The 15770-nt window shown below is 39.0% G+C and overlaps 1 protein-coding gene across 1 annotated transcript; it reads left to right on the top strand.

Annotated features, from left to right (window-relative positions):
- Nucleotides 1-134: 134 nt before the first annotated feature.
- Nucleotides 135-15185, top strand: ptpn9b (protein tyrosine phosphatase non-receptor type 9b). The gene is made up of 13 exons (XM_085276954.1): nucleotides 135-222; nucleotides 2389-2532; nucleotides 3340-3429; nucleotides 3695-3819; nucleotides 4265-4370; nucleotides 4541-4651; nucleotides 4744-5606; nucleotides 5712-5808; nucleotides 6229-6298; nucleotides 10305-10383; nucleotides 10499-10649; nucleotides 10905-11112; nucleotides 12447-15185. The coding sequence occupies exons 1-13, from the start codon at nucleotides 190-192 to the stop codon at nucleotides 12668-12670; spliced, it is 2301 nt and encodes a 766-aa protein (XP_085133080.1). The 5' UTR covers nucleotides 135-189; the 3' UTR covers nucleotides 12671-15185.
- The last annotated feature ends 585 nt before the right edge of the window (nucleotides 15186-15770 follow it).

Here is a 15770-nt window from a genome sequence, read left to right as displayed (position 1 = left end):
CTCTAGAGTTACTGGACAGCAAAAGGAAGATGCAGCATGGGGAAAACACTACCATGTTATTCAGTTAATGAAACGCCAGCGGTTTGAGCTGGGGGGGATGTGGGCGGGGCTTAGAAGTCTATCTCTGGCTGCATGGCGTGAGCGAGCGGCTAGTGGGCGCGCCCGCTGCGACGTTGCGGAGGCTTCAACATGGCGGAAGCCCTGACAACTCAGGAGCAGCTGGTAAGAGTCTCTTCGTGATTTTTTTTTTCCTTTTTCGTTTTCTTGTAGTAGTCATTGTGTACAGTCGCCACCCTCAGTTTCTTCTCTAAAGGAGGTTTTTAAAAAAATCAGATTCTGTCGTGCGGTTATTTCTGGGAACGGGGCGGTGTAGTAAACAGCCCCGGCCCGTTCACAAGCCTCCTGTCGACCGACTCCGGTGTGACTGACAGTAGTTAGCATGTGTGTTAGCGCGATGGCGTTTGCTAGTAGTGGAAGGTATCATTTTACCGGCAGTCTGCCTTGAATGCTCACTTCCTGATAACTAGGCATTATGCGGACCACATCGATATGTTCATGAGTCTAAAGTAAATTAACCAGCGACCCACAATTCTTTACAGTTGGCCCTACTCATAGAGCTTGTAGTCACTTAATGGCTTTCGTTAGCCGTCCAGCTACCACATGCAACCTAGCCGCTAGCTAATGGCAGTGGCTATTGTTGACTTGCAGGGAATTTCCTAGACTGCAGTCTTACCAGTCTTTATAAATGATTTCGGGCTGAGCATTAAGGTTAAAAAAGATAAATCGATTGTTGTCTTTATTATTTATTGTCATTTTATACCATGACACGGTTAAAAATGACCAAAACCGCGACTTTGGACGAGTGTTTTGCTACGAGCCAACGAACTAGCAATATCTCGTCTAACGGATTTACTGTGGACAATTCATAGAAATGATCCTCATTGTTGTTGCAATCACTTTCTAGTAAAAGGGGTGGGCCTGAGATAAATGACAAACATGAAATGTCATTCTGCGTTTCTGATTACAGCATTATATTACAGCTTCTGGCCTGATCTTCATCTACTTATGACAAGGTTAACGGATCATTGAGCAAAGTTAAAGGGCATACTTTGGATGCTCCCCAGATTTGCAGATCTTATCTGTTGATAGCTAATCACTTTCGCGCACACAGTAACGTCTGTCAACTAACTGCCCGCACCACTAACGTTTGTAGATTTTGGCTGCTCGTGTTTGTCGTCTTGGATTACATCTCAACCAAGGGAAAGCGATCATCCTGGTGTTGATGTACCGTTATTGGGTACTAGATTAATTATGTGGTCATGTAATTTAAATATGCCCCCTAAATAATGAGTTTTTCAATAGTTTTTGTCCCACTTAAAAATTTAGGCCCACAGTGATAATTCTCTTGATGTGTTAATACTTTGTATATAAGTATATTTTTTGCCAGTCAAGACCTTGCATCTTTTTGGCATATAATTAAGACTGTGCCAGGAAATGCACACATTTTTCCAAATATTAGTCTTGGATTAGAAAAAATGAAAGTCTGCATTCTGGTTAATTTCCAGTATGCATCAATTATATAGTTATTTGTTATAATTCATCTATTTTCTGCATAGGAAAAAGATATATACAGAGGCAGTAAAAACACCAGAAAAAAACAGTTTTGTTACTTATGGTTTCATAAAAAAAGTATAATAAAGACATTTTTATCAAATTATTTTCTTTGTAAAAAGGGAAAATGCATACATTTCTATTAAATAATGTAACAGACTCATGTGTTTAGTCATTCTCCAAAATCCCACGAGCCATTTAAACAAAACAAAGAAAACCCTGCACTGACATTTTCACATGGATAGTGCCACATGTTGGATGAGCATCTCTTTTGTTTAGGGCTACAATTAATAACAAATTTCATTATGAGACAAGGTGCTTAAGCATTTGGATGGGTTACGTTTGCCAAAAAACACCCGGTGGAGAAACACGGTATTTTGAATCATGTTTACAATGGATGTACATTTCTTTGTCCTTATTTGTGCACATATATAAAGCTTCTTTGTGTATAGCTGAAAAGTTAATTGTTGTCCCCATTTTTATACTTTTCTCCTGGTGCATTCAAATTTGGAGGATGGATGCAGAGTACTTGGAGCAAACAAGCTGACTGTTGTCTCTTGGCACATGAGTGCTTTTGTTGATAGTATCTTCCAGTAGCGCACACTTCACAATATTTAATCTTTGACAAAATTGTGTACTTTTCTTGTCATGTCAGCAATCATTCCCATATTATCTTTTGTTTTTTATGGATATCTTTCAAAGCCATATAAAGTTTTACACACAATCTCTCTTTTTTATTTTCTTAACGTGTGCCCATCTTTTCCCGTGTCTTTTCAGGCTGTAGAGGAGTTCCTGAGTGAGGTGCGGAGCAGGGAGCAGCCTCACAGCGCTGGGCTCGTCTCTCAACCTACAGCTGTTAAGTTTCTTATGGCCCGCAAGTTTGACGTCTCCAGAGCCATCGATCTTTTCCAAGCATACAAGGTATGGCATTGTTTCAACTAGTGACAGCAACATCTGTTTACCTTCTGTCGTCACGCGAACCCCATCGGGCTTAATTTGTGCAAAATAGTTCCAATTTTTCAGGTAAATATCACACATTGAATTTGTAATGATTTCTTAAGTGGTGTTTAGATATAAAATATAATAATCCTTAAAAATAATCATAGGCTTGTTTGTAAATGCAGGAAATCTTTCAAATGCATAGTGTTAATGCCCTATAAGTATATCTAATGACAGGGTTTCTGTTGGGGGGGGAAAAAACCACAAGTTAGTTCACAGGTTATTACATCTCTCAATGTTAAACATTAAAATATAATTATAGTTATAACATGTAATTATTGACGCTTAAATAGTTATCTATTATCTGTTAAAGTTAAAAAAAAATGAACTGGAGTGGTACTTGTATCGCACTCAAGCAGAGCGCTAAGAGAGCTTTTGCACCATAACCAGCATTCACTAATTAACACATTCATACTGCACTTTTTTGTATGTCTTTAAATGCTTTTTACTTCTCACACACCTATGAATCACAATGCCCTGAACATACTTGTATAATACAGTGTATATAAAAATGTATGTTAATCTAATACATGCTAGCACTTTAGTGGAATAATTGAGTTCTGTTTAAAAACCAAAAACAACCCTTGAGTTGCAAGTTAATAAACTGGCTTTTGTAATACACAGACTAACAACTGAATACTGTTAAGTGTTTGTATACATACTAAGTCATCTATAAGCTTATGACTTTCCCCTGTCTCTCCTGTGTCTATCTTCATGTATGAAAATTAGAACACAAGAATCAAAGAGGGCATAATCAATATCAACCCTGACGAGGAGCCCCTACGCTCTGAGCTGCTGAGTGGCAAATTTACAGTCCTGGTGAGTGATAAAGCAATGATAAGTCACTTAACATAAAAGGAACTGTAGCTTATCATTTTGAATTAACACCCAAGAATACACAGAAAATTATGCAAGGTGGTGCTGGTCGTTAAAAAAGAGTTTTGTGTGTTTCTGTATGTGCATGTCACAGGGCTCATGTAAGCTTATTTTTGTATTTCTATGAATAGAAATGAAGTAAAGTTTTTATTTTCGATAAATTGATTTGCAGTGGTGCAACATGGTGATCTGTTAATATTTTTCCCAGCCTGGCCGAGACGCAAAAGGTGCTGCTGTAGCACTCTTCACCGCTCGACTTCATCGACCAGACCTCACCACCCATAAAGCTGTTCTCCAGGCCATCATCTACCAGCTAGACAAAGCCATAGAGAGGTAAAGCGTGAACCATAAATAAACAGTTTCCTATGACACTTTATCGTGTTATTTTGATCTGGTACAACAGTTCATCCCCTGTGCTCTGATGTTAATTCATAAAGATAGAAATATCGATAAATGGGTTAATCATTAGCGTAACATGAAAAGTCCCTGATTGAAGACCAGGAGGAGGTATAAACACAGTCTGTCACAAGCTAGTCTATTTCATATGCCGATCTTAAGCCCACATAAATGGGAGGGTTGTGTCAGGAAGAGCATCCAACATAAAAATCTCTTGCTTTAGTGATTGATTTGAATAAAGGATCAGTTGAAAGGATCAGTTGAAAGTACCTTTAGAAATATAAAATAACTAAATGAAACACAGGAATTATAATAGATAAAAGTGTATTTTTAAGCACATTTATTTTGCTCTTTAACTGTAAAGATCTTCATTTCTTTATAGTGTTCAAACTCAAAGGGATGGGCTCATATTTATTTACGACATGACCAACTCCAGTTATGGAAATTTTGACTATGAGCTCTGTGTCAAGATTCTCAATTTGCTCAAGGTAAATATAAGGAGCATTTTTTTTTCTCACGTTGTGTTTGATGATCTTGGAATTCAAAAATGCTTTTCGCCTTGTTTTTTTTTTTTTTTTTTTAATATTTCATTATATTTTTATAGTGAAAAATAATTATATATTATATAATATATAATAAAAATATTTTCATTTTGCAGGGGGCCTTTCCAGCTCGTCTAAAATGTGTCTTCATTGTGTCCTCACCTCTTTGGTTTCGAGCACCTTTCGCGGTTCTTCGCCTCTTTGTACGCGAGAAGCTGAGAGAAAGGGTGTGTCTCTTAGTTTCATCAAGAATTTGCATCATGTATAAGATGTTTGTTGTTCATTATTTAATACTTACTTTTGTTTTTCTCCTCACCAGGTCTGCACAGTGAAAGCTCATGAGTTGGCAAGTCATATCCCAGTTTCCTCCCTCCCTGAACACCTGGGTGGGACATCCCAGTATAACCACGTGGCTTGGATTCAATCCTGTGTTAATGTAAACACAAACATTGTTCAGGGTGACACAAAAGAACATGACTGCGTGGGAAGCCTGTTGCGCTCTTATAGCTTAGAGAATAGCAACACAAGTGTAGATGCAACACTGTCCCACGCCCATATAAATACACAAATAGGTCCTGAGATAGCTGTGGCTAACTCTAACTGCTATGATGACAGCAACGCAAACCCACACAACCACTGTGTTGTGGAGAGCAGGACTCGAGGCCAAGGCCAGCACCAACATAGTCCAAATTCTGCTGTGGACAAATCGCAAGTGAACCACCAACACTGGAATGGCTCAGCAGTGAGCGGAGCCAACATGGCTGTCATTGGCTCCAGCGCCAATGCTAACATTAATGGTAGTGGCTGCCAAGCTCCTCCCCAATCAGACACTCCCCCTGATACACCCCTCTCAAAGAAAACTGATGGGGCTGTGGTGAGTGGCAGTGAGGGTATAGAGGAGGAGTATGAGGAGGGTGAGGAGGAAGGAGTGCCTCCGTTGCCTCAGAAATCTCAGCCTCGTCCACCCAACCAGCCTTCCTCAAAATCCCCACCGCTGTCCTCATCTTGGGGTCCTGATGATGAGAACCACTGCATGGAGGTGTCTGTTCACATGCCAGAGCAGGGAGCCATGACGGTGCATGACCTGGTGGAGTATGTGAAGAGGAAGAAGAAGAGAGGGATCTATCAAGAGTATGAGGAGATCCGCAAGGAGCCTCCTGCAGGCACCTTTGACTACTCTAAGTAAGACTTGTCAAGCTCTTATATTTTGTGTGTCTGAATTAAATGTATAATATCAGCCAGAGCTTCAGTTTGTTATGTAGCCTCACATTAGACTCATCTTTGCAGGAAATTGTCCAATCAGGTCAAGAACAGGTACAGTGATGTTCTCTGCCTCGACCAGTCACGAGTGCGACTGTGCCCACTCTCTAATGATGAGGATGAGGTAATAATTCATCTGTAGATACATTTCAATCAATAAATTATAAGTACGATACTAATACAATATTATTGTTTATCTCTGGGAATTAGTGAAGATTGCATTAGCATTTAGCTGAGATGAAATTCATGTTTATCATCGGCAGCTGAAAGTATCTTATTAATTTAAGACATTGAATGTTGGCCCAGTCTGTGTATTCAAAATGTTTTGAATACAGGTGTATCTGTGTTTTGGGGTTTGTTTGTTTTTTCAGTTTTTGTTGTTGTTGTTGTTTGTTTTGTTCTTTTTTTAGACAGTGGTCTAAGTGTAGAATTATTTACTACAATTAAGGTTATGCACACTTTTTTTTTTTAAACTGTAATGTGTAGCATCTTCTTATCCAAGGCAAAATAACTGAACGGTGAATCGCTCTGCTGTGTTTTGCAGACATCAGATTACATTAATGCTAGTTTCATGGATGGGTACAAGAGGAGCAACGCCTACATCGCTACTCAGGGTGAGAAGCTGTTCACATAAGTTCCTGCTTTACTCTTTATTGCTTGTAGTTTTGCATATTTTTATGATATAATGAGATGATTCCTTGAACAGCTCTTATCTTTCAATGAATGTAATTCTAAGTGCTTTAACTGGAAAACTGCATGACTCCTTCAGATATTTGTTTATTATGTTCTGGTCGTGATGTACGTCAAATGCCTCTAATGGGATTGTGAGATTGAATGGAGTGTGAAGATCCAAAGTGCCTCAACCCTTTTGAGCAATACTGTAGTTCTCCATACTGTGTAAAGAACTACAGTATGGATAATACTATAAATAGTACATGAGCTATTATCGCTGTTGCTCTCTTTATTCTTTTATTGTTTTGTCTGATCTCTACTGACTGCAACTGATCAGTCTTTCACTTTACTGACTTTCATTATTTTGGAATCTCAGCTGGCCGCATTGACAGATTTATCTTTTACATATGCCAGCTTTGCTCCCACTTCTCACCTCTTTTAGTCTAGAGCCGTACTCTGTTTCATCACCACCAATAATGTGACTTGCCAAGCTGTTTGTATGGTTTGTGCTTGCTCGGACTTCCCAGTCCGTCATACTTAATCCATCAACAGCAGTTCTTTAGTACATAGCCGCTTAGCTCCTACAGCTGTGGTTTTACCTTTCCGACTCTCTGTCGCTATTACATTTCTACCTGGAAGTATGTCTGTCTGTCAGAGATGTATTCATCCCAGCGAAATTTCACGTTGACTGCTGGGAGATTTTAGTATGGATATTATCTGTATGTATATTAAAATACAGCAGTCTCTATCAGTAGTCAGTGTAAAATTTCCATATGGATAATATCATACAATATCAATAAGGATAAGCAGAAGAGGATGGGTAATGTTCTCATGCTGGACTTTACATTTTACTAAGATAGCTTTTGACTGATTATCTTTTAATGGCTATTTAACTCTATCCAAGACAAATGTTCAACATGTCACTTCATTTTAAGGGCATTAAATAGTCTTTCGGGTGTCATTGACAGCCTTCCCACCATAAACTCTTAACCTACCCCCGATGGTCTTCTTGGACTTTTAGATGCTCTTGCTTTAAAAACATAGGTTGTTTTTCTCCCCATCATGGTTTACTTCTGAATTATGCAAAGTGGTAGCAAAAAACCTATCTCTTGGAACACCACTACAAAAGAGTTGGATTTTGTTGTTCACAAAGAAATGTACAATAACCACATTCTTCATTAGAAGGATGCACGCTATCTACAGAAAAATCTACTTGGTACACAGATCTAATCAGTAGGGGTGCAACGATATTCGTATCGATATTGAACCGTTCGATACAGTGCTTTCGGTTCGGTACGCATATGTATCGAACAATACAATTTTTTTCAATTTTTTTTTTTCAATTTTTTTTTTTCAATTTTTTTTTTGTGTCCCGTTTGGATCTATAGCCATCAGAATTGTTGTCTTGAGGCCAAGAAAGATGCCAAGAGGATTTATTTTAAGTGGATCATCATATTGGTCCATTTGATTGACCTTTATTATAATTATGAATTTATTTTATTTTCAGTTGCAAACAGGACAGACATGACTGTGGGATAGGACAGGGGGAAAGAATGAAAGAAAGAGGGGGAGAGAAAGAAAGAAAACCAAAGGGGAGAAAAAAAAAGAACAATACAAAATTTGTAATTTATTTTATCAACTTTCCTTCTGACGATGCTGTCTGTGTTGAGCGCTCAGTGAATCTGCATTTGACTACTCTGCCTAGGCTCGAGAGTGCAGCCTAGGCGGAGTAGTCGAACGCAGATTCACTGAGCACTCAACACAGACAGCATGGTCAGAAGGAAGAGCGCAGGGCAAGCTAGCGAGACAGAAGTGGACCTCCCCACCCTCATTCAGATCTGGCGTTTGGAATTATTTTGGTTTTCATGTGACGTATGACCCTGAAGGTAAGCGAGTCATGGACTAAAGTAAAACAGTATGTTGGATGTGCCATGCAATGCTCAATTACATGGGTGGGAGCTAGTGTGTTAGCGCAGTTAGCTCGTTAACGTGTTGGCCGTCTAGCCCCTCTGTATTTGCCGTGTTGTGGCGTTAAGGTTATTTCAACGAGATTAACCTGAAAGCACTAGTGGGAACACAACGAATATGACTGCACATTTACACCGACATCATCCTAGTGCAAAGACAAAAACAACAAGCATGCATGCTACAAACTTTAGCCGAGTCATTTAGACAGCTGTTAGCACAGGATTCTCCTTATGGAGACCTGATATGTTTAATATGCTGCTGAGAATATAGCCCAGAAGAAGCGGATAGTATAGCTTTTATTTTGGAAAGAGACATTTCTCTGTAATAAACTCTCTTTTCCAAAGATGAGTGATTCCTCAATCAGATACAGGGCTCGCAATATCGCTAGCCCGACGTCCCGGGCTATCTCTGCCCTGCCTGTCGGGCTATTGTAGGAAGGAAAAATATATGTCAATGCTTTTGCATTCTTTCAGAAATGTAGCTGGGTAATTATGTCATTGGGTGAGCCACTGTCAATATGTGACATATTGAAATCGTGTTTGAATTTGCGCTTGTTTTTTTGCTTTCACTTTGCAATCGCGCGAACTGTGTATAGAGAGCGACAGCACTGATCTGTGAGTGATGATAATTTGTGCACCAATTCCTCTGACATCGTCTTATTAATTGTTAGCTTACTATGCAAACATGACAAGTGAAATCTCCCGCAGCTTAAACATGTGAGAGGTTGATCGCGCAGAGAATCGCTGAGCTTATGTGAGTGCGGCAGGATATATATTTCACTATGATGACCTGGATGATTGAGAACCTTCACAGACAGATATATATTTTAGTTCTGCTGAGCCAAATAAGACAGGTCAGGGTGAAGAAGTGACAGCCAAAGAAAAGCTTACCACAAAACGGAGAAGTTATGACAAATCAGACTATAAGGCAAAAAGAAAGTGCAGCTTTATGGTTTCATGGACAAAAGAATTTCTGTGGCTGCAATATGACGAGCTAAAAAACAACACGCACAAGGGTTAGGGTTAAATTTAAAAACTGTACTTTTGTGTTAAAATATATATATTTACAATTTTAATAAATGACAAATTAAAAAGGCATGAACATTTTTTTTTTGTATCGAAAAAATATCGAACCGTGACACCAAAGTATTGAACCGAACCGAACCGTGAATTTTGTGTATCATTGCACCCCTACTAATCAGCTCAGGTCAAGGGAGCAAAGGACCCTTTTCTGAATGGTCAGGAACATAATAACCTGGCTCTGCTGCCTCATCCTTACCCACCCTCTTACTGTAATTCTTTGATGTTATTTTTAAAATGTCAAAATGGACTAGATTTACCAGCAGCTGATCACTAACACTTCCTGTAATTTTCCTCCTCCCGTTTCCCTCACTTTCGTTCCCTTTTTAGTTTGAAACTTCCCTCTGCTCACAACCAGTATCATTCCTTGTTTATGTTCCTCATTGATTACTGTAACGTCTTTCTTTTTTGTTTCTCTATCAAGTCCATCCACAAATGTTATCTGGTCCCAATTGCTAGTGGTCATATCATAACCAGAACTCCCTCCATAAGTCATTTAGTAAAACTTCATTGACAAAATCACATTTAAATTTGTCTTTTATTCATCAAGATTCTGCTCCTCACCTTTTAAGCTGTTCCATAAACTTGCTTTGCAGTACCTCTCTTCTACTCTCAGATCCTGCACCGTGCCTCTGGAACTCCCTCTCAGACATCTGTAATATTGGCATTAATCCACTTTAAAATTTCCCCTCAAAACTCTCTTCTTTAAACTGGCATATTCACCTTTAACTGTCACATGAACCCTCTGTTCTTAATTAGCTTATATATTGTAAAATAGTTTTATTGTCATTGATACTTCCTTGGTTACCATTTTTTAAACTCTTCTGTGTAAGTTGAGCTTTAGTGTTTTGAAAGACGCCTAAAATAAAATGTGTCGTTATTATCATCTTGTGTCCCTCAGGTCCTTTGCCAAAAACCTTTGCTGACTTCTGGAGGATGGTTTGGGAACAGATGGTACTTATCATTGTAATGACCACCAGGTGAGACTCCAGTTTGGATTGCTGATGTAAACTTTAATGTAAGGATTTTTACAAATGATGGCACATTATTGATGTGTTGTGAATGAGATGAAAATGGATTTACTGTGTCTCTCAGGGTGGTGGAGCGTGGACGTGTCAAATGTGGACAATACTGGCCTCTTGAGGAGGGCAGGACTGAACAGCATGGATACTTCTTGGTCAGGAATACACACATCCAAGTGTTTCAGGACTTCAAACTTTCCCATCTTGAACTGTACAACACACAGGTAGAGCACACGTGTAGTTTACATTTCTTTAACTCAGTTTAAGTCTTTTGAGATGAAAAACTGAGATAGGAGTTTCATTTGTCAATTAAGAGTTTCTAAAGAGTTTCTTTAAATTGTGAGAATGCTTTGTCAGTAGAAACTGTAGAAATCACCATATCTTATTTTCCAAAACGGCTTAAACATGCCAACTCACAAGAAAGAAGTGACTATCTTCTCTCTTTATCTGCTCTCCTGTGAAACCGTCTGACCTTTTAGTCTGGAGAGAGGCGGGAAGTGTGCCACTACCTCTATGTCAGCTGGCCGGACTTCGGAGTGCCCAAGAGTGCTTCTGCTATGTTGGACTTCCGTGAACATGTTCTGCAAAGGAGGGAAGCTGCAGTCCAGACCTTGGGATCCACCTGGAGAGGGCCTCCAGGGGGCCCCCCTGTGGTTGTGCATTGCAGTGCTGGCATTGGCCGTACAGGTAAAAACTATGGATGCTCTTGGCAGCTAATTTCTTAATCGACCAATTAAGGGGGAAAAAATTGACTAATCTAAAACTAAGAAACACTCAGATATCAAGTTAAATCTGAGAACCCTTCAATGGATAACCATTAAAACATTGACATCATTAATCCCGTTCTTCAATAATATATCTTGCTTAACTGTGCAGCACCTAACATTATCAACATTGAACATTGTATTCCAAATAGACAAGGAAGAGGGAAAAACACTGAAAATAAACCTTTCAAGTTAGAGTTGCGGCTCTAATTTGAGCCCCTCCTGAATGACTGAACTCGTCACCCTATCGCTAAGGGACAGCCCATCCACCCTTAAAGATCATTTTTGCTGCTTGTATCTACAATCTCATTCTTTTGCTTTTAAAAGAATAAGAGTGTTAACAAAAGATCAGACCTAGAGCAACATATTTATGGTCTTTCTCAATATTGATGCTCCATCTGGTGGCAGATGGCTGCATAACATTTAGTACATAGCAATTTACCAGCACTGGGCATCAATTCAAATGTTTACAATTAGATTACACTACTAGCACGTCTGGTACCGACTAGTAACACTAGGGATGATTAGTTGTGTAGTTGAATAGTTGCACACATCCTAGTAAAGATGTCGTCATCTGATTTAAATACTTTAAATATAGATTTATAGCGCTCTTATGCATCTTAAAGTAATCTCATCTGAGAGTTTTACTTTACTATTTGAACCTGGAGCCGGTGCCACTTTAAATAAATGGTAGCTAACCTTTAAATAGCCCAAGAAATTGGTTATTAAGTTTAAAGCACAGAAGACAGTAAAGCAATCTGCATCTGTCCCATAACACTTAAGTATTTTTTTACAGTGCCTGTTTAGCTCAGAGGGCTGATACTGTGTAAAAGGCTTCTCTTTAAGTTAAAGGAAATCCCTGCAGCCAGCTGAAGTGGGAGGACATGTTGGTCAATCTTCAGCCTGTTATTTTAAAAGTACCTCACCAGTGTGTGAGCCACTTTTGTGTCTTTATATATCAGTGCCACTGCCTTGCCTTCCTAATTGTAATTCATGCAGTTGATATACAAAATTAAAATCCCACCAAATGTGAATCTGGTAAACAAATGTAAGGTATTGTGTATGCAGGTCGTTTTGCCTTGTATTATTTAGACAATGACTTTTACTTGAATTACCTCTTCCCTTCTGCTGAGCTGTAGTCCTAACTTTTGCATTTATTTTTAGGTTTTAATCTGTTGTCTTGTGTCCAACAAAAACCTTTTTAATTGAGTTCTTTTAAGTGTAACTTCTCGATATTCATCCCTCATGGCTGTTTAGGCACATTCTGCACACTGGACATCTGCCTGTCCCAGCTGGAGGATGTTGGCACAGTAGATGTCTGTCAGACGGTGCGGCGGATGCGTACACAGAGGGCTTTCAGCATCCAGACCTGGGATCAGTACTATTTCTGCTACACAGCAATCATTGAGTATGCCCAGCGGAATGGGAAGCTGAGCCCAGTGCAGTGGTCTGACTCAGAGCTAGAGACTGACAGCGAGTGAGAGACATACGGAGGGTAATTAGATGAACAGAACAGTCAATCTAAGCAGAAGTCATAGGAATGAGAGTGAGGAGTGGCGATTCTGAGTACATAAAGGAGATGACTCGTCAGACATAACAGAGAAGAGGCACAAGATGGCAGACTCCCACAGTTGCTCTTCCTTCTTCCCACGAGTTGATAAACTGAGAAGGCAAAGAGCTGGAGAAGAAAATTCAGTGCAGTGGAAACTGCATTGACGAGCAAGCTGGCCTGCCAATTTCCAAGCCCCTTTTTAAAAAATTTAGCAAACTACAGGGGGTTTGGCCTGCCCCGAACCTGTGTTGTCGACAAAAGCAGTGTACGAGTAGCATTTTTATATTGACTTGCACATGAGAAATGACAAACTTGAACCTTACCCCTAAAAGCCCTCCAAACCCGAATCTTTGGTCCTTTTTGTATTTCTTGTCTCTTCTCAACTCTGAACAAATCTGTGACTGCAGATAAAATGTGTGGGGTATGAAAAGGTGAAACTTGAAAACATTTCTTTTTGTTTTTTCTTGGTTCTCTTTGAGAGAGTTTGTGTGACAGATCAGTGTGTGAGCCATTTAGTCCATTTCCATGTTGTTTTGGGGGGGGGGTTCCCATGTTAATTTTTTCTATGGTGCATTTTCTATGTGAGTTTCATATTTGTGCATATGTAGACTAACTTTTAAAAGCCAAAGTCCGCAATCTGAATGCTTGGATGTACTCCTTACTGAGATATTATAGACTGAAGCCCATGTATATTCTTGTAACATACATTTATACATTATTGTGCATAATAACAATTTCTGAAATAACAGCAAAAAAAGCCTTGTTTAATATAATTGACTTAACTTTGAGGAAAGAATTCCTGTGTAGCGAGCCAGGCTATGACAAAATATAGAAGAGTTCTGGTTTTAAACTAATGTTGTATTTCAAATCTCTGATTTGTCAGGTCTAACATCGTCTTTACTGTTGGAGCGTTCTGATTGGACGATCTTAAGTAATTTGGCCTTAACTTGATTCACTGCCTCGTCCTTCTAAGACCCTGAACCATACCTTTAAACTGTACACTTTTATTTCCTCCCGTGGTTCTCCTTTTTTTCAATCTGACTCTTGACACCACAACTGTTGTTTGATTCCTGAGGTATGCTCTCCCTCAGATAATTGTGCCTTCACGTTTTCCTTAGCTTAATGTCTCGCTAGTAAGTAAAACCCAAACTAGTGCACTTGCATAAAACATGTTAACTTTGTGCCACACAGGACCCCCACATTTTGCCTATAAGTCCTGTACATAGCACACTATGTATAAATGACAAAGTAGTGAGTTATCTGGGAGTTAGCTTTGAGACGTGGTTATTATTTTATCATTTGACCTCAGGGGGTGTTTTTGTCTAGTGTCAAAGATCCATTTCTGGGTTTGCCTCTGGTAAATTATCATTTAAGGAAAAAAATCTATATCAACTTTATTTTGTATTTTTTACTGTATTGTATCCTACTGTATTTATGTCTTTGTACAACTTCTACATTATTGAAAATCCGTGAATGTTGGTACGATGCAACAAAGAATAACAGACCAGTTATTGCATTTGATAAGCTGAACAAATCGAACGAGGAGTGAACTATATATATTTTTCTTTGTTGTTCACAATGACATTGAGGTGGAAACTGTCACTTGCCATAGTATTTTCAGAACTGACTTGTATAAATGGTGATTGTTCAAGTTTTGGACAATAAGGGGTTGGGATGGGGGTGAGGTAGGGTAGGGATCAGGTAAGCTAACTTGTGTTTTTAGAGAGTTTATCATAGAAACGGTAACGTTAACATCCAACTGTCTGGTCCCCTTATGCCAAGGACAAAGCAAAAACAAACAAAAAACCTATTAAGAGCAGAAAATGGCAAAAAAAAAAAAAAAAGGACATGTGGCTACATTTCTGTTCATATAAATATATATCTATATATTATTATGGGATAAAGTTTATCAGCATGGATAGAGCCTTGAATGTTTTTGGGGTACTGGTGTCCGAGCAATTTAGTAAAGACTTTTTTTTTTTTGGTGAATGTGGACCTTGCATCCTTCAATGCCAAAGGCCTAGGCTCAATCTGAAAGTGTTTTCCTGTCACACATCCTCAACAGCCTGCAAGCATGGACTTACTGGTGCAGTCTTGCATCCACGGACACCGAAAGACCCTGGAGCACCTTGGGAACATTGCTAATAAATATGTATAGCTAAAAAAAAGTGGGAGAGTGGGTATGCAAGAGTTTTGATCCCTGTGCTACATTTAATTTGTTTTGTAAGAAACTGAGAATGCAATGTGCATTTGTCACTAGTGTTCATTTAATGTCTCTTTTTGTGCTTGAAGTTCATGCGATTGAATTACAGCCTTTTACATGCTGTCAGCCCAGCTGTCCCATTAAAGAAATGGTCTTACTATCTTAAATGGATACAAAGCTAATGTGATCTCTTGGCTGAAAAAGAGTATTGCAAAGATTAAATGTGTAGTAAGAACATGTCCACCTTTTTCTCTTTCATTGAAATTGGAGTTACAAAATTGCTTTCACATACAGAAATGGGTTGATGAGATCTTTGAAGTATTAAGCATTCAGCTAACAGTCTGTGGTCTGCTCTTTGCACTAGTGCAGAAATGTAACAGTTTAAGTATTAGTTACTCTAGTGCAAATGTAATGTACTCGAGTTCCCTCGTAGTTCTACTTCACACCTCCATTACTTTCACTCCACATTATTTATTGGTTATGGTGTGGCACAGATATTTTAATTAAGGCATGTAACTGAGACTGAGATTCTAAAATATGAGGCATAACTTTATATTAAAAGTCCACCTCAACCTACTTATCTTCCACATTAATGCATCATGGTAAAAACCTTAGGCATTACTCCATCTAAAATAACAGTTTCCAGTTAAACTGAGGTCTTGCAAAGTTATCTGAGATCCTGTGTTACAGTTTAAATATTTTCACACTGTTAGGCTTTGGAATCACGATTAGGTTTTAAGGATTCTGTTTACGCCCTATGACAGCTGGGATAGGCTCCAGCGCCCCCCGCGACCCTGAAAAGGATAAGCGGAAGCGAATGGATGGA

Source organism: Mchenga conophoros, linkage group LG6, assembly GCF_057382185.1.
Source record: "Mchenga conophoros isolate Kocher_MC1m ecotype Shallow Benthic linkage group LG6, M_conophoros_male_GT1.1, whole genome shotgun sequence".
Classification (NCBI taxonomy): Eukaryota; Metazoa; Chordata; class Actinopteri; order Cichliformes; family Cichlidae; genus Mchenga; species Mchenga conophoros.
The sequence above is the reverse complement of the archived record's forward strand: the minus strand, read 5'-3'. Positions and strand labels throughout refer to the sequence as shown.

What these genes read in the sequence shown, in the direction of transcription:
- ptpn9b (XM_085276954.1), top strand. Translation starts at nt 190, where the DNA reads ATGGCGGAAGCCCTGACAACTCAGGAGCAGCTG. An exon ending in GCGAGAAGCTGAGAGAAAGG is followed by an intron (nt 4,652 to 4,743) that starts GTGTGTCTCTTA and finishes TCTCCTCACCAG; the next exon opens with GTCTGCACAGTGAAAGCTCA. An exon ending in TCTCTAATGATGAGGATGAG is followed by an intron (nt 5,809 to 6,228) that starts GTAATAATTCAT and finishes TGTGTTTTGCAG; the next exon opens with ACATCAGATTACATTAATGC.